At 33.3% G+C, this 27,759-nt stretch overlaps 1 protein-coding gene across 6 annotated transcripts in view; it reads left to right on the top strand.

The window, feature by feature from the left end:
- LOC118182924 (sushi, von Willebrand factor type A, EGF and pentraxin domain-containing protein 1-like) overlaps positions 1-25,371 on the top strand; it is a 205,281-nt gene extending 179,910 nt beyond the window's left edge. For all 6 annotated transcript variants that reach the window (XM_085824664.1, XM_085824665.1, XM_085824663.1 and 3 more), the window contains 4 exons: positions 340-519; positions 6,953-7,129; positions 13,745-13,936; positions 25,064-25,371. In XM_085824664.1, coding sequence (XP_085680790.1) covers positions 340-519; positions 6,953-7,129; positions 13,745-13,936; positions 25,064-25,263 — 749 coding nt within the window. In that variant the 3' untranslated portion in view covers positions 25,264-25,371. The remainder of the gene's footprint in view (positions 1-339; positions 520-6,952; positions 7,130-13,744; positions 13,937-25,063) is intronic.
- The last annotated feature ends 2,388 nt before the right edge of the window (positions 25,372-27,759 follow it).

The following is a 27,759-nucleotide window of genomic DNA, read 5'->3' as shown; positions in this document are numbered from 1 at the left end:
TATTTTAATAATGTCGAATATTTCGAAAGGTCGACCAACTTTCTATTAAGAATAATGCCGCTTAGTAAACAATACGAGACTACAAAATTATATGAGCTGTTTATAAAAAAATCAGAAAAAACTGATAACACATAAAATGCTTCGCTGTTCCACCTGGATCATCTTTATTGATATCTCCATTGATAAACCATATTAACCCTATTGAAAGAGCCCTTTTGTGCGTTCATTAAATCTGAAACCTTTTAGAATTTTATTTATTTATTTGTATACTTAGTTTTGAATCTATTAACTTTTGAATGCAGTTCTGCACGTATGACACTTGAATTATTTTCCATACAGGAAAAGAAGTTCTGTGTCCTACACTCGACGAGACGAAATTCCAAGTCGTTTACGATGGGGAGAGAAAGGTAGATAGCCAGGCCAAGATCAGCTGCTTGACAACACTGCAGAAATTGAATGGATCAGACGTTCTGAGATGTCTGGAAAACGGACGTTGGTCCCATGTACCGGATTGCATCGGTAAAATTACATTGTTACATACTTTACTCCAGCATTATTAACCCTTTGCGGGTCATTACGGGGAGTGTTTTTTCAGTTCCTTGTTACGAAGTAAATGCATTATTATAATAGCGAAAAATTTCGGGTATCCTATTTCAACGAAATTATCTATTTTGATCGTTCTCGAATCCATTTGAACGATATCTTTGCGTGACATCTGCACGTGCGGACAAAATAAAGGACTCGTTTTCCCAAAACGAATTGTAAAATGGATTTAAAATGTATTCAGAAGAGATTTTTTTTCATGACGCCTGTACGTACTTACGTATGTATGCATCTCTCATAACTCAAAAAAGAGTATCCTCAGAGCGTTAAAATTTTGTACATCGGACTTCTATAACATGTAGTTGTGCACCTCCCTTTTTGGGTGCAATCGGCCTCACCAAATGTATGTATACATACGTTAGTCGTATACATATTTTAAACGTATACAAAAGCCCTCACGTAATCGAGCCGCAAAACGTCTTAGAAAATTTAAATTAGTCCCGAGAAATGCGAGAATGTAATCAAAATTTGATTAAAAAAAAAAAAAGGGTAGTACGTGGCCGAAAACAGATCATATTTACAAAAAGAGATGATAAAAACTCGTAATTTGTTTATTCACATTTAATTACGTGTTACAGCCATCCGACTATTAGCTTTTATCCCTGTTCGGGTAGTAACTATTATATCACTGTGTACAGGTAATTTAAAAAAATAAGTTAATGGCAGCTTTTTGTAAAGTATGAATTTTGAACTTGGGTATTTGATTTTCTAAGAGAAGATCTATAAACATGCATAATTCTTCTTGAAAGGAACTACGTATGTATACGTAATTCTTCTATTTCGTTGCAGACGTTTTTGATTCTAAGAATTAGTACATAAATTGTGTTTAGAATAACATTCTTGGGGATGTTGGTACTCCACGAAGGCACGCAGAAAGGGGGGAGAAAATACCTTTATAAAGACGACTGAGGATTATGGGAAGCCAATCGCCAAATCCTGGTGGTGAAGTATTATCATCCATCACCTTTTTTTAGTTAGGGCGCCGCTATTAACATTTAATTAAATTATGAAAAAGATATTAATTTTTTAATTTGTCATTAAATTTACACTCATGTCCATCAATTTAGGATAATTCAGAGTCACGCGAAAATCGAACTCTAAAATAAATATATCACCTGTAAAAATCACTACACACATCTTCAAGAATCATATGCAAACTTCAGGAAGTAACCAGATGATACCGATGGTACGTCACAATGACGAGAGTGTAAGAGAGTGATATATAAGGAATACAGGCAAAGAAGTAAAATTGCTTGCAGGCGTTTTATAAGCATTTCAGTGCAATAACCAAGTAGTTATAACACAAAGGACGCAGTTGGATGATTTTTTACGTAGTAGAATTATCGGCCGTCTGGAATGTGGGCGTACCCAACTGGAAGTATCAGACGAACTTGGAACTGCCCAGAGTGTCATCTCCAGGCTTTGGCAACGATTCCAAGATGAAAGTAATGTGAGTAGACGTTACAGCACAGGTCGCTCCAGAGTTACAACGCCGAATGAAGACCGGTATTTGGCAGTTACTGCCAAAAGAAACAAGCGGAGCACAGCCTCAGACCTGTCTCGTCAGCTCTCTTCAGCCACTAGTACGTCAATTTCAAGGCAGACCGTGTACAGACGCTTAGGGCAGATTGATCTATATGCTCGTAGAGCTGTCAGATGCGTTCCACTTACTGCAACTCACTGTCGCCTGCGGTTAGCCTGGAGTAGAGAGCATGCATTGTGGACACCGCAACAGTGGGCTTGTGTGATGTTTTCCGACGAGTCCAGGTTTAGCTTGCAGTCTGATTCTCGACGGACCTTTATATGGAGAGCTCCAGGTACCCGTTACCACCAAGAAAACATCATTGAACGACACCGTTACGGTGGTGCAGGAGTGCTCGTTTGGGGTGGAATTATTCTGGGTTCCAGAGCTGACCTGCATGTTCAAATTGGAACCATGACAAGCCAAATCTATCGGGACGTCATTCTGGAACAACATGTACGTTTGTTTCGGGGCGCCATGGACGCACAATTTCTGTTTATGGATGACAACGCCCGTCCTCACCGTGCAAACATCGTAAGCGTATGCCTTCAATCGGAGGATATCACCCGTATGAACTGGCCAGCATTCTCACCGGACTTGAATCCAGTAGAGCACGTGTGGGACATGCTTGGCCGACGAGTTGCAGCCCGTCAATCTTCTCCTACATGTCTACCGGAAATACGGAGAGCATTGCTTTTTGAGTGGTGTAATATCCCCCAAGATCAGATCGATAATTTGATACTCAGCATGCCTAGGCGTTGTACGGACTGTGTTGCATCGTGTGGGAGACATGCAATGTATTAACAATCATACCAACCATGTAATATTGGTTTTTTGTAAATAGGTTTTTTTTTGTAATTTGCTCCAGGGAGAAAAAATCGCTAATTTTTTAATAATATCTAACATATAGCATCTTTTTTTGCTCTTCACATTTTGTTTAATAAATAAGCTTTACAAGTAAGTCAAATTTGTTTTGCTTCTAACTCTTTCTTTGCATGATTTTGCATTAACCTTAATTTATGGACATAAGTGTAAATTATGAAAATTGAATTGTAAACAAACAAAAGATTAATTATTGCTGCTGATTACTTTGCAATATCATGCAAATTAAGAAATGTAAATTAAGTGCATGCATCAAAATACATGAACAAATATTTAATAATCCAAAAATCCATCCTAAAAACTTTAAAGAATTTTTACCGACTAAATTAATTTGCTTAAAGGGAATAATAGTTTATAACAAGTTTATTCGAAAACGTAAATTAATAATTTAGTAGAAGTAGATTAAACAATCCCAGAAAGACGCTAAATTTGTATATATGAAACCTTATTTTTGGAAATTTTTTATAATTTATTTAAAGTGGATATACCAATCATATTAAAATTTGTAATATATAGATTAATCTTATTTTCATGTTCCAGGCCGACTTCTGAAGGGATAACAAATAATCCAGTTTATTATCTCGAAAGAAACGTCAGGTCCGAATGCATGTCCCGAAACGACATTTTCCGGCGAAACACTTAAATGAGTTGTATCACTTTATAAGCTATTTTTTCCCTCCTTTCTGTATGCCTTCATAGTGAAACGGTATCTCACTCGGCGCGTATTCGAGAGGTAGAGTTTCGAGTCACGCGGAGGGCATTGCATAATTTTCACATCACCTGCCTAAAATAACTAACTTAAATTAGCTTTATATGAATGAGATAATGTTATTGCTTTTGTTAAATTCAAATTTATATACAATAAATTTTTCTTACCATCAGAAGATTCGCATTTTAATTTAATTATTTATATTAATGTACCAATAATTTATATTTATAGTAATATAAACTTGCATTTGTTTCTAAATAATATGATATCTATATACATTCTAATAATAAAATATCTGATGAGAACACCATATGACTGCCTGGTACGGCCTATTATACACATTTTTTGCTGCATTTCATTTACACGTATTTCCTCGAATTTCATTAGAGGTAGATATCTTATTCAATTAATTGATATCCCACTTCGCGGCAAGGCAAAAATGTATTAAAACTCAAAAAAATCTTCATAAAAAAATTGTAAACACCAAATACAGGTAAAAACAGAAAACTATTTTTAGAACTAAAATTGCACTTTCCACGTCGAAACAAGCTATTCGACCAGCGAGCAGGAAGACAGTTTTTCGGTGCGCAAAATTGAAAGTTTACTTTTGGTCCCATTCTGAAAAAGACACTGAAGTTGGTGCACCAAATGACTTCACTGTTCTAATAAGTTTAAAATGTAAACAAATCGCGGCCTAGCTAAGGTTCGCACCACTTGAACTTTTAAATTGTTCATAATTCTACAACTATTGCATGCAGATTAACTAAAGGCACATAAACCTTAACCGGAAGATAAAATCAACATAATTCAATCATTTTTAAAGTAACAAACCCACAGTTGTCAAAGATAAAGGAATTAGTTACATGCAGATTAACTAACGACATAAAAAACCTTAACCCGAACATAATTCAATCACTTTTAAAGCAAAAAATGTATAGTTTAAGAAAGAATAAATAAATTCAGCTCCCTGAGTCGGGTAACAGGATGAGTATATATATTTGGTGCGGCCAATTGCAACCAAAATGGGAGGTGCATAACGACATGTTCTAACAGTCTTATATACAAAATTTCAACGTTCTAAGGCTAATTGTGTTTGCGTTATGCTATATACGCACATACGTATAGATGTCACGAAAAACTATCTTCTGAATCTATGTTAAATTCATTTTACAATCCGTTTTGGAAAAAATAATCCTTTAATACTGTCCGTATATGCAGATGTCACGCAAAAATATGGTTCAAATGGATATGGTTCAAAATGGATATTTTCGTTGAAATATGATACACGAAATTTTTCGCTGTTTCGAAATTTTACTTTCTTTACTTCGTACAAGGAAGTAAAAATATGTAATATAGTATTTTTTGACAATAATAGAGACATATACGCACAATGTTTTATTGATTAGTTAGTATTTTTAAAATAGGAATAATATTTCAAAAATCATTTTGAATGAAATTTCTAAAAACAAATAGCGCAACACACGCAGTTGTGCGGTGTCAGACTAAGGTTGACACATAAAACATCGGTTAACTTGAAAACATATTCAATAAATGAAAACTATTCATAGAGAACCATTTTGTATATTAGTCCGAATAACACCTACAAAAAATGCATTTCGAACCTGAAAACCATTGTTCAGTGAAACAAATGAAAGCTATTTCCTTCAGATTAAAACATATGGCTGCCATCAATTTTTATTTCCTAGTACGAAGAAAAAATTATTGTAATCGCAAAAAATTTGAAGTATCATTTCAATGAAAATATCCACTTTCAGCGCTCTCGAATGCGATGTTTTTGTGTCACATCTGTGTGTACGGACAGAGTACACACAGATGTTTTTTTTCGAAACGGATTGCAAAATTCATTTAAAATAGATTCAGAAGAGATTTTATCATGACTTACCTGCCTGTATCTCGCATAACTCAAAAAAGTGTGTCTCAGAACTTTGAAATTTCGTATATGAGACTATTATAACATGCAGTTGTGCACCTCCCTTTTTGCTTGCAATCTGCCGCACCAAACGTGTATATACCCACTTTGTTATCCGTCTCGGTGAGCTCAGTTTCTTTATTCTTATATGTTGGTAAATTATGCATTTTTTGCTTTAAAAATGATTGAATTATGTTGTTTTTATGTTTCGATTAAGGTTTTTATGCTTTTAGTTAATCTGCATGCAATAGTTGTAGACTTACGAAGAAAAAAGTTGTTTAAGTGTTACTAAGCCTAACGAGGCCGTCATTTGTTTGCATTTGAAGCTTAGCAGAAGAGTCTTGTAAGTACCACAGACACAAAGAAAGAGTGTAAAGGGCCCTTTAATTAATCCAAATAAATGTTTAACAAACAGCACCAACTCGTGCTTATAGAAGCCTTCGCGGCCTTCAAGCAGATAAAACGTGCTCTGATTTTATCTTCTAACACCTTCCTTTAAGTACTGTATTTTCTATGTCATATGAATATCGCGCGAGCTAGAAATTTACATTTCGGCAGGGAAATAGAATACAGATCGATGGGAAATGATATGAACATATAATAACCTCTTAGAAACTTGAATGATACGTATTTTACATCCATCAAAACTGCAACTGTGTAGAGGAGGCCAGTTTTCTTACCCAAAATGGCGAAACATGAAAAATCAAATGTGCCCTTACCCGGATTCGAACTGTTGTTCTTCCAACTGTCGACGGACGTGCCACAACCACTTATACTACAGCAACATAGGGTAGTACTCTATATACATAGTTTTTGACTGGCAGTTCTCTAAGAGTTTTCTTAAGAAATGCAGCCGGAAATTATCACGTTACCATAACATGAAACTGAAAATTTTGCGCATTTATAAAAACGGCTTGCAATAAAATTAAACCCTGAAACATTTTAGAAAAGTCCTTAGGGCACATGGATATAATGGACGATCAACAAAAAGAAAATTCTTCTTTCGCAAGCAAACAAGAAAAATACGCGTGGCGTCCGCTTTCTATGGTAAGTAAAGATTTCATACTGAAAGAAACCGTTTAAAGGGAAAAAAAATGATCTATAGTATTTGCGAAAGAAAAGTACATTTCACCAATATTTGGTAATTGATATTTTAAAATCACTGTTGTCCTAAAACAAGTATGAGATACTGTATCATTTTTTTTGATAAATGTTGTTCATCAAATGTTTATTTTTTCAAAGTTGCTAAATAAGTATTGAAATCAAATCCACCATTTTTAAGTTGTAATTCATTTTTTCCTCTCAGACATTGAATGTCCTGCGTTTGAAGAAAATGAAGACATGCAGATACAGTATACCCAGGATCGAAAGGTTGGCAGTTCTGCCAATTTTCATTGTTTTTCTCCAGCAGTTTTATCTGGGAAATCGACTTTGAAGTGCCTGTCAAATGGAGAGTGGTCAGGAAACACACCTTCCTGTCTCAGTAAGCTCATCAAAAGGAAATATTATTTACTTCTAGAATTTAAGCTAGTGTTTTCCAATGGTATTGGTATTGACCCCTTGGTGATCGATGAAAGCGAGCGGTTGATTGGGGGTCGACACTATAATTGGTATTATAGTGTTCCTCCCTTTTATTCTACTAAACTAAGTGTTGAACTAGAACTAGTGTGTACTAGAACTTTTCTGGAACAAAAATACTTACTCATGACGAAGATTAGGTGCGTAATTGGCAGAAAGTGCAGAATCGCAAACTGCTTGCCGCGTTTTTAAGAATTGCACAGCCCACCAGCGGCCGAGCAGTAAAGTCGCTGAACACTGGTAGTTCGGTCCGAGGTTCGAATCCCGCGAACGGGCTGGCTGCATGGGCGTGTTCGTGGTTTTCCCCATGTGTAACGTGTATACGTGCCAGTTTCCCTTAGAAAGTCCTCCACGAAGGCATCCCTGCCCTTAGGCAGATAACCCAAGTGTGCTTTGCCATAATTAAGTAAACCATTAAGAATTGCACATACACGGTATCCATGTACACGTCGACCTATTTTCACTTAAAAAAAACATATCAGAATTGCACAAAAATGACATTGCGCACACTCTCGACCTATTTTCACTTAAAAAGTCAAAGAAAATTGACAAAAATCCAATTCTTCTTACCCTTGTAAAAAGCGCCAAACAAATAAGCGGGCGATTCTGCACTTTAGCAGCGAAATTGTTTCTAAGTGCTTACTGGCTGAAATCACGATCGAAATTTTCCGGAAAATGTCACATTACATGTCTCATGATCTCTCATTTCTCTGAGACAAAATAATCTGTGATTCAAACTTGTGTACTTCTCAGATTGTTGCTAAAGTCCTAGCTAGTAACCATTATCGCCTTACCAAAATGTCGCCAAACTACCTGTTATATTCTAAAGATTAGCCAATTAAATTGTTTCGACTTAATAAATAAATTACAGAATTTGTACTATGCTGTTATTTTTGTCCCTTTCAATATGAGACACCCTGTATATTTAAGGAAAAAATACATTTAAATTACGATTTCGTATGTGTTATGTGCATGTTATATGTTGTATTATATGTTATATTTAAGTTACATACGTGTTATATTTAAGTTACATACGTGTTATATTTAAAAAACAACAATATTTTTAAACATATAAGATATTGTTATTTTGATAACGTAATGCGATTGTCTGTTATTAAAAAGAATTTAATTTTTTTCTGAAGTTATATTGTCATATACAGTGTCACCTGAAAAATTTAAAAGAAAATTTTAATATTTGCTCCAAAGACGTGGAAAATTTCCAAGTGCCAGCATGGCTCTTAGAACATCCAAAACGCAGTATGTCGAGTCTTGATATTATAATGCAAAAAGAGTCAATTGCATTGAAGGAGGATGCTCATGCAGACGTTTTGTTCGATACGCTAAATTTTGGAATTTAAAAGTAATCGAAAGAAATATCCCAAAATAAAAGTTTCTATGGAATACACATTATTAACTTTCCTTCCCTCTCCTCGTACCTAGAGGAAGCAACTTTCAGTCAGGTCAATAATTTATGACGGAGAACAAGATCCAAGTCGACTATTATTGAAATAGAATCTGTGATTTTGTTTCTAGAAACTTGGTTTATGTTTGTAAATCTTAAGAGACATTAGGATATTTTTTAGAAGCAGGAAAGGTGAAAAATGAGCAACCCCATCGCCGGGAATTAAACCACGGACCTCTGGAATACGCGCCTAGGGTGCAGACCACTACACCATAACGGCACACTATGAAGGCGATGTACTCCCCCTTTTAAAGGGCGACTGGGGTTTAGGGGACCAAATACTGAGTGAGGAGAATCATTATCCACCATCCTTTTAGTTTGGGCGCCAGTGTAGAGACATTAGGATATTTTTTAGACGCAGGAAAGATGAAAAATGAGCAACGCCCTGGCCGGGAATCGAACCATGGACTTCTGAAATACGCGCCTAGCGTGCAGACTACTACACCATGAAGACACACTAAGAAGGGGGCAGAAGTACCGTATAAACTGTAAAATAAAAAGAACTATAATTCTTAAAAAAATAATAAGTCACTTTTTTTCAAGATTTTTGTGCATATACTTCTTGTTTTTAATTACTTATGTCCATTTATATGTATTATGAATATGTTGAATGTTGTACGCTAGAGAAAAATGTAAAGGTGTCTATGAAGAAAACCATTCTTTAAAAGGGGGTCGGTACAAGAAAACGGAAATTCCTGATTTGAATTAGAAATATTTTCTATTCTTTTTACTTTTTTCTTCAGAAAAAATGTCAGTATCTCACAAATTCATGTCCACAACAAAAACAACAAAAAAAAAAAAAAAAAAAAAAATATTCACGATACAGTATCGAAAAGTTATGCGTAAAATAACAAAACGTTTCGCCTGATACTGATACACTCTCTGGCCAAGTACCTGGACATCCAATGGTACGGTCTCGGAGATTCCCCAGGCATATATTAAAACTCTCTAATATACGGAATAGAATATTTTTATGATATCTGTAAGAACGTGTATATACGTGCATATTAAAATATGTCAAAGAAATTAAGGCAATATATTTTTAAAAGTACACAAATCCAGGTATAAAATACCAGTAGATTTTTACATTAAAATCAAGAAAATAATTTTTTCTCGTAGTAGTTTTGGGAAATTTGTGCTTTCTTAGCGAAAACCCTGTCCGGTCAGAAGGTTAATATGATGTTGGTCCCCCTTTTATTTTGATGACAGTCTGGGCACGTCGGGGGTGGTTTTTGAAAGGCAGCCATAGGAATTGCCTTCCAGGCGTCCATCACAGCTGAAGTGAATGCTGGCAGTGTGAATCGTTGATTTGGCTGGTTACGTAAACTGTGTTCGTATTATCTTTATTAGAAAGTGACGACATTTAGCTTCAAACATGGACCTTATAAGAAATAGACTAACCCAAATGGGTTTTCTCCCTCGTCTGAGGCGTTCCCGGCTGTCACCTTGATCACATCCGAAGGAGTAGGGACGACTTGCAGAAATTTAACAGTGGTTGCCTATTGCAGCGTGTATAATTGTCAAGAAAAAGCTGGTTGTAGCGCCTCATTTCACAAATTAGAATTTCTCCATACTTTTATTTTTGAAATTGAGATTGATTTTTAAAAATTTAGCATATTTATAGAGCATAATTAACGTTCCAAATAATTATAAAGATGCTTTCAGGGCTGGATATTTTTTATAGCTTTTCCTATGCTGTAAGGAAATTTGTTACAACTTCTTTTAGAAAATAATATTTTAAATCTGAACTAATAGAAAAATTCAAATAAGCAATTTTTATGCTTTTTATTGGTTTTTATGCTTTTTATTGGTAAAGTTTTGTTTAAAATTCTAAATTGTGCTGCTTTTTTAAAATTATAGATGAATATTATAGCACAATTTCTATAAAAATTTTTTATTTGAATTATATTTCATAATACATCATAGTGATAAACACTTTTGACTCCTTAATAATTTTTATACACTTAATTCTAACATTAAAATTGTATTTAACCGTAATAAATAATTTTGCTTGTATTTTATAGTGATTGTTTAATTTTAGTTCTGCATAGGATTTTTTTTTATTTACTGTTAATTTAATTTATTAGCCCAAAGGGGCGGTAGCCTAGAAAAGCTGTTAGTTTCGAAGCGGTATTTTGCATTTCGAAGCAAATTTTTTTAAAAAAAGTTATCATATCTTGTTTAATTTTACCTTATTTATTTCAAAGCATCACGTACTATCAATCTTATTTAATTTTACGTTATTTGTACGCAAAATTAAGTTCATAAATTTTGTGCGTAGAGTTTTTACCGTTTTATCAAAGTAAAGATGTTTGTACAAGAATTATGCGTGAAAAAAATGAGCTAAATGCAGTAAAAAGTGTTTTAATGAGATATATTAAATCCTATTTGGAAAAAACTTTGGCTTTCATAATCTCATCTCTATACAAGGTATCACATTTAATAATTAAAAAGAGTTATGTGATACAAACGCCATAGGTTTCAGTGCTGAAGTAAACCAGATCGTCCCTACTCATTCTGGCCGACATGTCGGTGACGCGCGCCCCGCCTACTGGGTTAATCTATCTCTTATAAGGTCCATGGCTTCAAAGCAATAACTGAAATTGTAAAAATTACAATAATAGATGTTTCAATTGCATATATTTAATAAATCATTTACACATCGTGTCTACAAAAGTGCTTCCCAGCCTTTATTTTCACAATCATTGACCGTAGACATAGACTTCCGGTTACTTTAAATGACGCAAAAATTCGTGTTTTGACAATTTTAAATTTAAAGAAATCTGTTTTGTAAAAATTACGAAATCTGTCTTTTTACATGTTTCTCCAATCCTTATATTTAGAAAATTTTTATACTCATTATAAAAAATAAAACGTTTGACTCCAATATAAGAAAATTTAACCGATATATATATAGAAATAGAAAATCATATGCAGGGGTTGTACATAAATTGAAAGGTAAAATTTTTGCATACTTTTTAAAGTAAAATAAAATGTCATTCATGGAAAGGTATGTAAAGACCATTTCTATGTAGAACATTGTGAAAATTTTTGATCAATAAATTATCAGCAATATAGTATTTCCTTTTTTCAAAATGGAAATCTTATTCAGATAACAGTTTAGAATGCTTGCTCTAGAAAACGCTGCCAGGCTTCATTATCGGCAGCTATCAAAATCGTAATATTTTTTATATTAATCGAAAATTAAAAATTATTAGTCCAATGGGACTTTGTTCCTGAAGGACTATAGTTTTCGTTTTGCGATTTTGCGTTGGTTCAATATAAATGTCTGTTTCACTTTTCAAACTGTTGCCACCCAATGTTAGAGTCCTGCATTATATTTGAAGAAATTAAATAATGAAAAATCTGCATAAATGTATGTATTTTTCTCGCATTGTGATGAAACAACGGTACATAGAGCCATCGAATTTTGAATGACGTCATCCTACTGCGAATACAGGCATGTGGAAGACAAAATTTGAAATTTGGAATTTGGTTTATTATCGATTTCATATTTTGTAAAACTTTAACGAATTTTTGAGTAACAAACTCAACGATTTCAAAGCGAGCCATGGCAACGTTGTACAGAAAAAACATTTTTATCTCCAGCGCGTTAGACCGCGTATCAGAAATTCTAAAGATATGCTCAATTTAAAACTATTTTGCGACATTGCTCTTGAACTGAATTTGATGGTTTAAGTGCTAAGAACGTGATATTTAATAAATATAGGTAACACACAAAATGTTAAAAAAACAGCACTCTGGAAGTAATTTAAAATCTGAAACATTTCAGTTTTTTTTTTGGGGGGGGGGGTAACTTTTGTTGTTTTATTTTTTATACCGAGTATAAAAGTTTCCTAAGTATAGGGTCCCAGAAATGTGTAAAATCTTAGATTTCGTATTTTCAACGAAATAATTTTTTTAAATATAAAAATACGAAAGTGTGAATCCTTTGTATGATTTAAAACATTTTTATAACTGTATGTATACACCTACGACCAAGCTAGAATACTAAAGAACTGCGTAGCGACTATTCGTTGAGTTCTTGTAAGTGACAAGTCCAAGAAGGGTTAAATTAGCCTTTATTCCAACTCAAAATAAATTAACAGATGGCCCTCTTCTCGGGCGTACAATAAGCCTCCACTTGGAATTTAACTAAAAACAGAAAATATAAAACTAATAGAATGCTAAATAAAACTAATAAGCCGAAGCTGCAAAGAATCAGCTACCGGAATTGGCAATTATTTAAAGCTCAACGGCGTGTACTAGCAGGTACATAGAAGTACGGCCGTAGAACAATAAGCTTAGACTAATAGCAGCAACGTGGCCGAAGGTAGAACACGCTCTCCTACTGAAGTGACCCAGACCTCAGCTTCAATCTCGTTTCGGCCTCATTTGCATAAATCGGAATCCTGAAACTTATTCTGGTAGGGAAACATAGGTGGGGAATGAGAATGTATAGGAATTTTTGTTCCAAAATAAAAATAAGTATTAGAAACATTAATTAAAACCCTACAACCTACGTACATCGATAAGAATTTTTATTATATTGTGCCTCGTATACATGCTATTTTGTGTTCGTGCTTTTTCGGACTGACTCGTATACATGCTTTTCCAGATTGATTAACCATTCATTTATCCGATCAAATGTCCATTCGCATAGAGGGCGGTTAACAGGGAATCTGCTGTAAATAGAAAACTGTGACCAGCTCTGTTACAGAATACATATTCAGTGTTTAAGGTTTTATTAAAAAATTGACTAATATGTAAGCATTTCTTTTCCTTTCTCCAATTTAGAGTATGACGAAAAGAAATGGCTCATTTGGGAAATAGGCTAAACGTATTTCCTGTAATATATGGGGAAGAAGTTCATTCTGTTCTTAAGTGCAGTTTTATATGGCCTCTAAAATAAAGTTCGAATCACAATGAATTTAAATTTATAAATAATCCTGCATAGTATTTTAGGGTAATAGAAAGGTAGAAGCAGAATGAACTTATTCTTTTGGAATTTGATATTGAAGCAAAATAAAATTTATGATCAATTCGTACGTTTTTTAGGACCATCATGTTCCCTAAAATCTCTTTACGAAAAGCTTCCGGAAAAAATAGTAATAGGTCAGGACCAACCGAATAATGATATCCCGTATGGAACAAACATTCCACTGGCATGCGACGATGGTCTACGACCAGAAGGCAAAGCTGAAGCTAAATGTGAGGAAGATCAAAAGTGGACAATTCCCAGGGTCCGTTGTAAGTTGTGTTCGTATTTTCTTTCAACTGTTGCTTAAAATCTGTATCAATAATTCTTTATTTCTGTTTGCCTCATTCGTATAATAAAAGTGGATACTTCATTGTTATAACGGCCTCCAACCATATTTGGCGATTTTAGATTTCAGCTATAATTTCGCTAAGCTTCTGAAGAGAGAGCGTAAAACTAAACAACACAATATGTAACAATAATACTCACGTGTCGTTTCCTAAGAACAGTCTCCATATCCTTATTCTTATTATTTTACCGCATGTAATCGTTCCAGTCAACTGCAGCACTTTCACACATATTAAGCTATTTGTTACACCATTTCATGGACGTCAACTCCTCTGCCAAAAAATGCATAAATTGAACAGGGGTGACGAACGATAATCTCGAACCGCTGAACCAATTTCTAATACGGATGCCCTTCTTCTTTTCGCAATTTTTAACGCTGCACCTCCAAATGGTTTCGTCGTTAACGTCAAGTTTCATGTTCTGGTCGTTTTCGCATGCTCGTTTATCTAAAAGGCCTCTTTCTTAAAAAAAAAAAAAAAGATATGGCATCCTTGTTACTTATATATGTTACCGTGAAAGACCGAAATTGGAGAATGTCGACTTTCACCGGAGAATGTCAACATTCACCAAATACGTCGGTGAAAGATCGAATATTTCTTTACATTCTTGTACATTCGGACCCTCACCGGTATATGTCGACTGGTGTAGGTCGAAAAGAGAGGACTATATGTACACGCTGCCATTCCAAAAGGAAGTGTTCCACAAATAAATGCAGTTGTCAAAGCAAAGGCCTCTTGTGCAATTCAAAGTGTCATAATAGTTTAGGTTGTTGCAATAAATAAGATTTGAATCACATAATTTGGTAAGTTTATAACTTCTATTATTTTCCTTTCTCATTTTGAACGTACTGTGTGTTTTAAGTTCTTATATTCTTAAGTTCTTATTCTGAGTCTCAAGTGCGTTTTTTTGCGAATGAATTACGGAGAAGGAAATATAACCCACATAGCACAAAAACATCCTTGGGATATCCCGAGGATGTTGCTCGCGGGATATGCGCACATCCTCAGGACATCCCGGAATATCCCGCGAACCTCCTAAACACCTCCTCCCGAGTGCTTAATGTCACATCCCGGGATATCCTCAGGACATCCTAACTAAGTCCCATTGACAGCGTGCGGGATGTTATTAGGATATGAACTCCTACTTATTACATCCTCAGGACATCCCGGGATATCCCACTAACCTCCTAAACACACCCCATTATATCCTAAAAACATCCTATCTATGTCCCATCGACAGCGTATGGGATGTTATTAGGATTTAAAGTCCTACTTACTACATTTTCAGGACATCCCGTAATAACCCAGTTTCCTCCTAAACTCATCCTCCCTAGTGCTTAATGTCACATTAAAGTATATCCTTAGGACATCCTATCTAGGTCCCACCGACAGCGTATGGGATGTTATCAGGATTTGAAATACTAGTTACAATATCCCTTTAACCTCTTAAATACATACTCTCAACTGCTTAATGTTACATCCCAGTATATCTCCAGAAATCTTCTTTATATTCCAGTGAAAGTGTGTGAAGGTGTTGTGATAACTTGAAACTTGCTTATTTTCCACAGACAGTCTCAGGTCTTCCATCTGTGGTTACTATGGAAAAATAAGAAATGTTAAGAATTATACAATTTATTTTCCAATTTGAATTTCAATTTATTTAATAATTTGTAAATATATCTAAAACTGAGCAAGGGACTTGAAATGAATTATTAATACAAAATATTATAAGAGAAAATTTTGCTTTAAAGTATTAAAAATCTTTCGATCATTTTTAACCATTCAATAACCCAAAACTGAATTCTTCGATATATTCATAATTAAATTATTCTACAAATTCAGTTCTGACTTCAGTTAATTTGTATTCAAAATTAAATAATAAAATTAAGCATTTAATAACCTTTAAGTAGTGGACCAGATGTGTGTAAATTTTGAAATTCTGAACTTAAGTCGGTTATGTTGATTGAATCATTATTCATGGCTACAATATGATTAAACAGTTCATGAGTTCGTCTTGCTATTTGCTGTAATGGAGCGTAAATTTTCTAATAAATTTTTTAATAGAAGTTATATAGCTTTCAAATTTAAATGCACTGTCATTATCTAACGGCCCAAACATTTTTACATCTTCGCAAATATGCAGTAGGCCGTGAACATTATGAGCAATATACTGTTTTTCATAATAAAGCCCAAAATTTACTACGAAGAGTTTTAATAGAGACTGTGCGTATTCATCAATTGCCGTCTGATTCTGTATTTTACGTAAGAGTCTAATCGAAATATGAAGTAGTAAAAAATGATCATGTAGCTTTTTGTTAAATTAAAAAAAAATAAATAAATAAAAATAAGTAGGCTAGTGTACAGTAAAAATTAACGGTATTTTGTAGCTTTCCAGTGTTTCAATTCGTTTAGAGTTGGTTCCTTGGTTTTCTTGCAAATTCAGTTGGTACATAAGGCTTTAAAAACTGGTCATTAAAAAAAAAAAAAAAAAATTAGTTCAACATTTTTATGTGGTAATCGTGCTTGTAAGGTGCCTCCGCCTATCCTAATAGTAATCATTTTTTGTACTACTCACTACTCCTAAGCACACAAGGGACATAAAGTCTAACGGAATATTTATTAGTCCTATATTTGGAATATTCCTTAAAACGGGATAATCGTTTTGGTAATCGTCATCAGTCAGTTCTTCTTGAGACATAAAAGTTCATATTTCGAATCACAGTTTGAAATGGAACTTAAAGAATATTTGCTAGCGCGAAAATTCGACACAGTCCTTTTTCATAATTAAATACTACTTCATCTTCTGACGAATCCGATAATATACGTTGATTTATTCTGCTTTAAATCCGTCTTTTAGATATCTGAGATAATTTTTTTTTAGTTCTGATCATTTTTGTAGAATAAAGGAAACATTTAGAAACTTACTTTTCACACTCTGTCAATGTAACGCTTGCAAGCGTCAGCAAGTCAGTTCGTAACTGAAAGAGAATTTGGAACGACGGCTATTAACGTTTAGCAGAATAGCTGAATTCTGGAAATCAGAAAGTAAGTACGTGTACTTTCCACTTTGTGGGGTTCTTCAAGGATATCACTATTACGGAGCAATTAGAACCGTTGGGTGCGTTTTGCGACTTTGTTGTGAAGGGGGAAGGGATGTTTCCCTTGTAAGGGGATACAAAAGAAGGGAAGGTCTGACACATAAATCTGCCACGTTAACAAAAGAGAAATCTTCTTGGGGCATCGGCTACAGAAAAAGTGCTCAGAGGTGTTACATTCTGAGCGGAGCTCGGTTTCTCAAAAGCAAAGAAAATTTGAGAAGCAGTTTCACGACCAATGATAATGATGATCAAAACTTTAAGAATTTCAACTTCAATTGTTATTTATAGTATAAAATAAAGTAATAAAACTGCTGAGTTTAAAGAACGCATTTAATTTAAGAATTAAATCATTTTAATTTAAAGTTTGAACATCTATTTAATCCGTTATCTAATTTTGAGTTTTCATAACAACATTTAACTTTGTGTTATATACCTTGAAGAAACGTGTTTACTGCATTTTCTGGATGTTACAAATAAATTAATAAAGCAGCAATTATTGTTAAATTATGAGGAGTCATGTAGCATTGTCGGCATAACGTATAAGACTGCAGAGCGCTGGATATATTTTTTTCGCGCTTTGTTTAGCAAAGACCGAATATTTGTATGGTTAAAGAAGTAGCAAAGTGAGGTTTGAGGAGAGTAAGAACTTAATGTTAGTTCTTCCCATTCTCAAACCTTATTTTCCTATTACAGAGAGGTAATCTAATCTAATCTAAGAAAATAAGCCGTACCGCCGAAATTGGCACAACCGGCAATTTAAAAGAAACAAACTGAAAGATAACTGGATAAACACTACAACAGAATAAGGACTACTTATCCAAAAACTCACCCTCCGCTGGAGATGTGTCGGCGCCGCCAACGGGTCATCTCTACCTTCATTCAGAATAGAAACCACCTATTTCTTAATATAAAATGACTAAATTGAACTCAAGACAACTGCTAACCTAAACAACAATTATAAAATACAAATATTGCCTAGCTTAACGAACAATAAGCATTTAGTTTTCAGTAAATTATACATTGTATGTATACAAATTACATTATAATTTATGCAATTCAACTCAAAAATTTAAGCAACTAAACAAAAGGATCGAAATATACATAATTATTCAAATTGGTAATAATTTTTATAAGTCCTAATTCAGCTTTATTATTGCTATATAGATATTTTTCATTATTTATAGATATATTTCGAAAATATTCTCCTCTAATTTCCTTCGTTAAGGCACAGTCCCAAATGTAATGTCCATTAGATGCTCCAGATGCATCCTGACCACATCGGCAATGAATATCTTTCCCATGAAACCTTTTTAGATATTCTGGAAATTGGCCATGTCCTGTTATCAATTGATTTAGCAATCTATTGTAACTTAATCTTTGCTCTTTGACAACAGGAAATATTTTATAAACCTTTCGTCCAGTTTTGTCATAATGCCATCTTTGTTGCCATGTGTGGAGAATCTTGTCATGTAGTACACTCTTAATATAATTAAGAGATAAAGGAACCGTGATATCAATATCTGTATTATAGCATGCTTCCTTAGCAGCAGAATCTGCTGCTTCATTTCCATAAATATTCGAATGTCCTTTTATCCAATTTATATGTAATTTCATTTTTGAATTAATATTGTGAATATAATTTCTGACTTTATCTATTTTTGTAGATAAACATTTTCTAGAATTAAGAGCTCTAAGTATGCTCTGGGAATCTGTGAACACCGAAATCTCCCAATTTGTAATATAGTTCTCATTTTCTTCCTCATTAGCCCATCTTATGGCGTATTCAAAGGCAATAAGTTCTGCATCAAAAATAGTTGAATTATTATTCAATCTTAATTTAGATTTATATACAAATTTATTATTTGCAATAGCAACAAATGCTGCTCCAACATTTTTATCAATCACGGAGCCATCAGAGAATAATTCCAAACCAACACCAGTTGGAAGAAGTGTCTTCCATGTAACCTCTTTAAATTGTGCCGGATGAAAATGAAACTTTTCTAATTTTGGATCAATTTCTCTATTAGAAATCTTCAGGTCACAATAATCTATATTCTTCTTCATATGAACAGCTTTATAAATCAGCGTTTCAGCTTCAGCTACTAAGTCTATAGGCATAACCCCAGCTAAGACCTGTAGGCTGGTGGTAGAGACTGTTCTGTAGCATCCCGTAATGGGTAGCATTGCAACCCTTTGAATCTGTAGCAATTTATTTCTCACCCTTTCCGTTCCAGTCCACCAAACGGGTGAGCCATATAAGATTATTCGTTCAATTCCTCTATTGTATAACTCTTTTAAAATACTTTTACTTTTAAAAGAATCCATACATAATAATCTATTCATCTTATTCATAATCTTAAAATTTTTTTCTTTCAATTTAGTTAAATGTGGCAACCAACTTAAATTTGTATCCAAAATTATACCTAAGTATTTAAGTGTTTTTTCACTGCGGATTTTTTTTCCATTCCACGTCAATAAAGGTAATCTGATTAATTTTGAGCCTTTTGGGATTGTTATCATAGCCATTTTATCTTGGCTAATATCCAGCTTATTTACTTTACACCAGTTATAAAGTTTATCTAGAGCATTCTTTGCTTTTTCTTCTATAATTAATCTATTACTTCCAGAAATCACCAACACAAAATCGTCAGCATAAGCCTGCAAAAATACATCCTTTTCAAATTTCAATTGTAAGGCAGTATCAGCCACCAGGTTCCAAAGTGTAGGGCCTAAAACAGAACCCTGAGGAGCACCTTTATTATAATATTTCTCAATATTTATATTATTTCTTCTGTAAATAATTTTCCTATTATTTAGATAACTATTAATAATATTGAAGAGGTTTTGAGGACATTTTAAATCTAGAAGTCTTGATTTGATGCTGGGCCACCATAAGCTATTAAAGGCATTGCTAATGTCGATTGCAATCAAAGTAGTATGTAAATTCTTTATCTTATTAATTCTTATAGTGTCAATAATATTATTAATTGCCAAGATAGTATCTTTTCCTGGCGTAAATCCATATTGATTTGCATTTAGTAGATTATTGCTACCAAGAAAATAAACAAGCCTATTGTTAATCAATTTATCGAGAACTTTACCCAAAGTGGGTAATAAACAAATTGGCCTGTAAGAAGCCGATTGCTCAGGAGGTTTATCTTGTTTTAAAAGCAAAACCAATTTGCCAATCTTCCATGTCTCAGGAAAATGTCCCTGTTGAAAACAAATATTAAATAGATCCAAAATGAATTTCCTATTTACATAATAAAGTTCTTTATAAATTTCCAAAGGAATGTTATCATGACCGGGAGCTTTATTCATTTTCATACTCTCCAGAGCAGCAGAAAGCTCATCGGCAGTAAACAAAACATCATTAAAAGACTCCAAATCAACTTTTATTTTCCTTCGGATATCCCGATGTTCACTTTCATCCTCCTCTTCTTCTTTATCTTCCATAAAGTGGAAGTTCATAATTTCCTTTATTCTATCTTCTATATTTTCTGTGTAAGTACCATTACTTTTACGGATAGCAGTAAAAGTGACAGGATTCATCTGCTTATCTGTGGCAATTTTAAAATGCGTGCCAAACGGACTTTGCAGAGACAATTTATCCCATATTTTAATCCAGTGATTTTCCTTTGCAATTCTAATGTTCTTTCTATATATTGCAAGATGTTTACAATAAATGTTTTTATAATTTAATCTATCTTCGCCACAGGAATTCTGAAATCTTCTTCTAGAGGCTCGAACTTTTTTCCTTTCAGTATTTAATCCATTATTCCACCATGGAGAATAGATTTTCTTTTTTCCTGTATCGTTATAATTAAACCGAACATTTTCACATATGTCACATATGATAGAATTAATTTCATGTAATTGAGATTCTATATCTTCATTGATTTCAATGCCAGAAAAATTTTCAAACATAAGCACCTTTAGAGCAATCCAGTTCAATCTCTTCAACTTAATTTGGTTATTTTGTGTATCATCAATTATCACATTTCTAATCTCAAAATGAATATAATTATGATCACTAAGGCTAATTTTATCACAAACTTGCCAATTACATATCTCAATGTCTTTAATCAATCTGGAAGCAGTAATATCAATCCATGAATTTCCCAATACTGAAGAGTATGTGGGAAAACTGTTTCTATTGTTGTTTACAACAAAGTTATTTTCAAGTAGAAATTCAGCTAATTTTTTCCCCTTGAATCCATGTGGTTTTGGCCCCACAATGGATGTTTACAATTGACATCACCATTTATTACTAATGAAGTATTTTTAAATCTATCAAACAAAGAAGACAAACAACGTAAATGATCATCAATAGTTTCTGACGGGGAAAAATAGCCTGTAATCAAGAGAAAAGGACTTTTTCCATCCACTAAAACAGCAACTATGTCTTTAGAAGCATAAATTTGTAAAATGGATAAATTTTCATTGAATACAAAGACACCAGATCGTATGTTCTCACCTTTATTATAATATGCTCTGGCACTTATTGGTAAACCATATATCTTTCCTTGATAAACATAAGGTTCTTGTATGCAGATCAGATCAGTATCACTTTCTGTAACCTCAACTCTCAATTGTTCTGTGTCCTTGATTGCATGATGTAAATTGATTTGACAAATTTTAATTGTATGAGATTTACAAGGCATAATCAATTTTTTTGGTCAATAAATCAACTTGTCTAATATAACAAGGACATTCTTTAAATGTATTTTCATGTTTAGTATTAAGGCCCAGTCCAAATCTCGAATTTGCTATTGTACAATTATAACATTTATAATCTGTTGCGGTACATTCAGTTTGAGAGTGACCTTCTAAACTGCATTTATTACAAATAGAGGTTTTTGTACAATCTTTTTTAGTGTGTCCAAAACCATAACATTGGAAGCATCTGGTAACTCTTTTATATTCTCTAATCTGGTGCCTTGTCCATTTTAAATAAATTTTCTTGTCTTTCATAACCAGATTAAATGATTGTGGGTCCAAGGAAACGATCCAATGACATCCCATATTTGATTTCATATTAAATCTCGGTTCTATAATCGCATTCTCCAGAACGACATTCTGAGATTTCAGTAAATCCCTTATTTCCTCTCCATTCAAGGCAGGATCAACATTATAAATCATAATTCGTGGATGTATTTTCTTAGGTCTTTTTACATCCAATTCTTCTTTCAATGTACTATTTTCTCTTATTGCATTTTCAATTATTGACAAATCGTCGTATTTAGTGACCTTAATCAATACTCCACCATTTTTTATTTTTTGTACTCTCTGCACACCTATTTTAAGATCAGTTGGAGAAATGTTTTTAATTAATTTCTCATTTACTTGTTCAGAAGTTTGATTCCTTTCTTTAGGATATATTAGAGTCACAAATTCTACTTCTTGTTTCTTAAAACTTTTTGTTCTAGATCGTGATCTTGATCTTTGTTGAACTTTTTCTGCATAAGTAGCAGTTTGCTTTTTATGCTTTCCTCTTATAATATTTTCTCTTTCGGCCAATCTTCCTCTTAGTTCACCATTTTCAATAAGAACACTATTCAGTGCATTCTGCAGTTTTCTAAATATTTCTCTAATTTTATTACCTACAGATTTGTTCACCTTATCAGATGGGTTACCTAAAACTTCATCCAATTCTTTAGAGTTACAGAGAGGTAAAAAATAAGTTACTTCTTACCTCAGTCGCTTTGAAAAACTAATTCTCATTATTAAAGAACTTACCAGAAAATGAACGAAGAAATTGCAATGAATTTTTTAGCCCAATAAAATTATTCTTCTGTTTATAAATTCAAATTAAAGCAAGTTAAACCTCGTACAGACTAGTTTTTAACTGCGTTTGTAAACTAAAATTTCGTTTGTTAAAATAAAAATATTGTTACTTATTACTGCACAGCACTAAACATCATTCATTTTTAATATAATAGTGTAACAGATCAAAAAGTATTTTTTTTTTCTTTTGCAGTTTCAAAGTATAGTTATTTCTATGCTAAGAACTATCGATGAATTTAATAGAATACTTTTATAACTTGATATTTCTGATTAGTGCCTCAGAGACGGGTAAGTGATTATATTGACCGATTGCCGTACAGAAGGGCTGAAGTTCGAATGCCATATAAGGCATGGATGCACATCATACCCATCTGTTCATAGGACAAATGTCTTCGTAAAAGATTTTCTGAGTTAACCTGTAACGTACATAATATTTGTGTTCAAAGATATTAGAAAAGTATATAAAATAATGTTTACAAAATATATTATGTAGCAATTAGAATTTAATCGTAAACACACTTTCAATATGAAACTCAAAAACGAATGAAAACACGTGCCTATAACTTGTAAGAAAGTTCTCTGATCAACAGGCACTGTGAAACAACAACAAAAATTTGAAAATATTATTACTTAATATTTACAGCCAACATATACAAGACGAAATCCAGTGTAAGCATAACAATTAAATTTTCATATGCAGAATAGGTAATCCATAGAGTAAGATTTCGATTCTTATAACATGACTTGCGTGTGGTACAAGGTTACTTTAATATTTTCAGATATGAGCTTCCATAAAAAGTAAGTACTGAAGATATCTGAGAAACAACATTCTCAGGAGATCTTCATATATCCCGGGATATTACGACTTGAACAGGACATCCTTAAGATGTTGATTTACGATGTCCTCAGGATATCTGAAAATCAACATCCTGATGAGATCTTCATATATCCCGGGACATTGAGACTTGAATAGGATAGCCTCAGGATGTTGACTTAAGAAGTCCTCAGGATATCTGAGAATCAACATCCTCAGGATATCCTAACTGCTTCCCGGGAGATTGCGACTTAAATAGAATATCCTGAGGATGTCTTGTGTTATGGGGGAATATTCTTATATGTTCAACATTCACACTTAGTACATGGTGAATATCGATATTCACCGGTGTAAGTCAGAAATAAGAGTATTTGGAAAATATTTCGGACATACACCAAGCGACTATGTGAATGTTGACATTCACCGGTGAAAGTCGACATTCTCCAGATTTCGGTGTTTCACCGTAACATATAATTCATGGATAGTATATAACAATACTTGTAGCGAAGTATAATCCTTGTGACGTGAGGAACGAGGGTCTCTCTAGTTGAGATATTAAGAGCATTCTGGCGTTTTGTTCTCATGCAAAAAATCTGCAGACTGAATTAGGTACGCATGCTTAATTTGTTCAGTTGTATTTTACATCCTCTGATTCGTTATATCTGGAACAATATCAGAGGAAAAACAAGATCATTGGTTCGACAGCCCTCTGGAAATCGAGAGGCTTTGACGACAGACACAGTGCAGAACGCTAAAATCTATTGAGACTGGTCGTGAAGTTATGTCTCTCGTACTGTCAACTGGAACGAATTATTGCGTCTGCGATGTTAAACCACATCGTGTGACACATCGCCAAAGCTTGAAAACAATGATTGCGGGGCAGCACAGACGAATTTCTCATCTCTGTGGGGTCCGCCGCACTCTTTTACCCGTATAATCCTGTAATATATATGTAAGGCCTTGATTTCCATCCCCTCATTCATATTTGCTGAAACATCTGCAAATTCACTTTTAGATGTATTATCTACTTAGTATTTAGAACGGGTGAGGGAAGAGTTTTTTGTTCCCTATTACTTCATCGTTCGTAATATTTCCTTGGACATTTAAATTTCAGAAATCGGATTTTTCAGTTTAATACCTTGTGTAAAGTCTCTTAATTTCAATTCATTAGCCGTATGATTTGAAATAATATCCAAACAAAATTGTATATAACATTTATACCTTCTAATAAAGAGAAAAACAGAAGAGTTATGATGAATATTTTCTAACTGCAAACAGTCGAGCTCTTTTCTGTGAATTCTTAGTTGCTTCTGCAATTATTTTTAACAAAAAAAAAATTTTTTTTTCCCATAGGTGTTTCCGGATGTGGACCTATCCCGAAAGCTGATAATTCTCAACTCATTATAGAACCTGAAAAAGAATTTTATGTATTTGGGGAATCTGTAATATTTTCATGTCCTACAGGACACTCTTTAACTTCAGAGCTTCAACTTGTCGTGTGTATAAGCAACACCTGGTCAGCAGATGAATTTCCAGATTGTAAAAATGTGTAAATCGTGTGTAAATATAGAATATTAATACAGTCCTTTTATCAAAAGAAAAAGACACTGAATTAGAAAAATTAGCTTTTTCAATTCTGAAATATATCTCATGAAACTCTAGCATTCTTGTTAATACATTTTAAATGAATCGATACAGTAAGTCCTTGCCGAACGCGATACGTTATGCGTACGGCCAAAATCGTGTTCGGCAAAGTAAACTTTCTATGCTTCTATGGAAAAAACATTTTATTCATAATTCAGATTAAAAAAGTAAATATAATTTAAATAAACCTGAGTATTGTTGTAATTAAAAGAAAATAAAACGAAACAAATATTTATTTAAAGGATTTTTAGTACTATTTAAGCCATGCGTGATACAATTATTTTTTAGAACCATCTGATCCGGACACCACATGATTTCCTTGTAGAAAATACTAAATTATACGCATTTTTTGCTGCACTTCATTTAAACCTATTTCCCGGAATTTCATTAGAGATATAATAATTCAGTCCTCATTTTCTGGCAAGGCAAAAACACATAAAAACTTATTATTAAAAATTGTAAAATACAGAAAACATGAAACACCAAATACAGTTAAAAACAACAACTTTTTCAATTAAAATCAGAGTTTCTTCGCAAAACAAGTAATTTCGCCAGCAAGCAAGAAGGCAGATTTTTCGGTGCACAAAACTAAAAGTTTACTTTTGGTTTCACTTGGCAAAAAGACACTGAAGGTGCAGAAACTGGCTTGATTCACTAATCTTCTATGTTTCAAATGTAAACAAATATGGCTGTTATTAAAAATATAGGTTTAGCCGCACTTAAACAACTTTTAAATTGTTAATACTTCTACAACTATTGCATGCAGATTAACTAAAGGCATAAAAACCTTAACCGGAAGGTAAGAGAAACATAATTCAATCATTTTTACAATTTACCAACATATAAGAATAAAAAATCACCTCACGGAGCCGAGTAACAGAGTAGTTATATATATATATATATACGTTAATTGATTATATTATCTCCTAAGTTTAATTAAAGTAGAAATATATTAAAAGAGTGAATCCATACTAGTAAGTTATAGTTTGAAAGATGTTTTGAAGTAACATGAAAGTAAAATGTTAAATCATCATGAAGAACAAAATTTCAATTGTAAAAGGAAAAATTAAATTAAATGCATGTAATCATTGTCATTGATCGGAAATTAGTTGACTTTTCAAGGGGAACAAACGAACTCCCGTTCAATGAACAATAATTAAAAAATAAATACGTAAATACGAAGGTGTTTCGTCTTTATTCGAGTAATAAGGTCAAGCCAAACCAGCAATTCTAGTCAGGCCAAATATTTCCGCGAATAGAAAGGATTACGAACCAATGCTGATACTCAAAGAACTTATTCCTATGAAGCATTTTAGCCAATTCAATTTTAAGTGAAAAGCAATTTCTGTAGGGAATTCCGAAAAAACTCGAGTAACCATCCCCCGACACCCCCGTGTTTATGCATTTGAGTTCTATATTATTTGTAAAAATTAAACATTGGAAATTGTCATTATGAAATAGAATTCAAAGTAAAAAGTTGAAATAAACATAGAAGATTACAAAATAAGATAAATAATGCAAACTTTGTAAAAACAAATCAAAGATAATATAAAAATAAAAAATATAATAAGAACAGTGAATGTACATGAAGATATAAAGGCCATGAAGATATAAAGTATTAAATAACTTACATTCTTTCTAGTGGGGAGTCGGCAAAGTGTTCTCTTCGCCTGACTTCGTCTGACTCAGAAGTGTAGGGTGTCCTAAAAATTCTTAGCGGCAGCGGGGGGCTTTGAATAATATCAGTCGGTAAGATTTGGGTGAAGTAATTTATGGTAGTGGGTGGGACTCGAAATTCTTGAGGGATGTATTATGTGGAGTTCTAATTTGAGTGAAACTGTCTGTTAAGATTTTTTTGAAAATACTAGTGAACGGAAATTAATTTCTGGCTAATTGTCGTGTCGAAATGATTAAGAATTTAAGAAAGGAAAAAAGTAATTTTCACTGTCTAAGAGCTATTAGACAGACTAAAGATTATGAAATAGGCCCTTTTTTTAGTAACAGCATTTTTGGTTTCTTTAGAGCGATTCATTTCGTAGAGGCAATCTCCCTAAGACGACTACCTCTAAAAGATAAACGTATTTCTGAGAACATAAGTGTATTTTGGTATTGAACATCACCTCTCTAACGCGACCACTTGCCAAAGATGCATTTTTATGTGTGGCTGGTCGCCTTGGAGAGACCTCATTGTGTGTCGTGTATGCGATTACTGTTATTGTTTCTGACAAAAGTTTTTAAAAAACAAATAAATGAGCACATATAGTGAAAACCCTCTCTAAAACGGGCACATACGTTTCCAGGTTACTCTGATAGTCCTAAAGAGATCATATTTATTTATGTTCTTAGAAATACTATCTTCTTAGGGAAGAGACGAGAAGGTTCACTGTATGTTTTTTAATTTTAAA

This window comes from Stegodyphus dumicola, chromosome 10 (assembly GCF_044657685.1).
Source record: "Stegodyphus dumicola isolate Sdum_Otavi_A_Nest chromosome 10, ASM4465768v1".
Classification (NCBI taxonomy): domain Eukaryota; kingdom Metazoa; phylum Arthropoda; class Arachnida; order Araneae; family Eresidae; genus Stegodyphus; species Stegodyphus dumicola.
The sequence above is the reverse complement of the archived record's forward strand: the minus strand, read 5'-3'. Positions and strand labels throughout refer to the sequence as shown.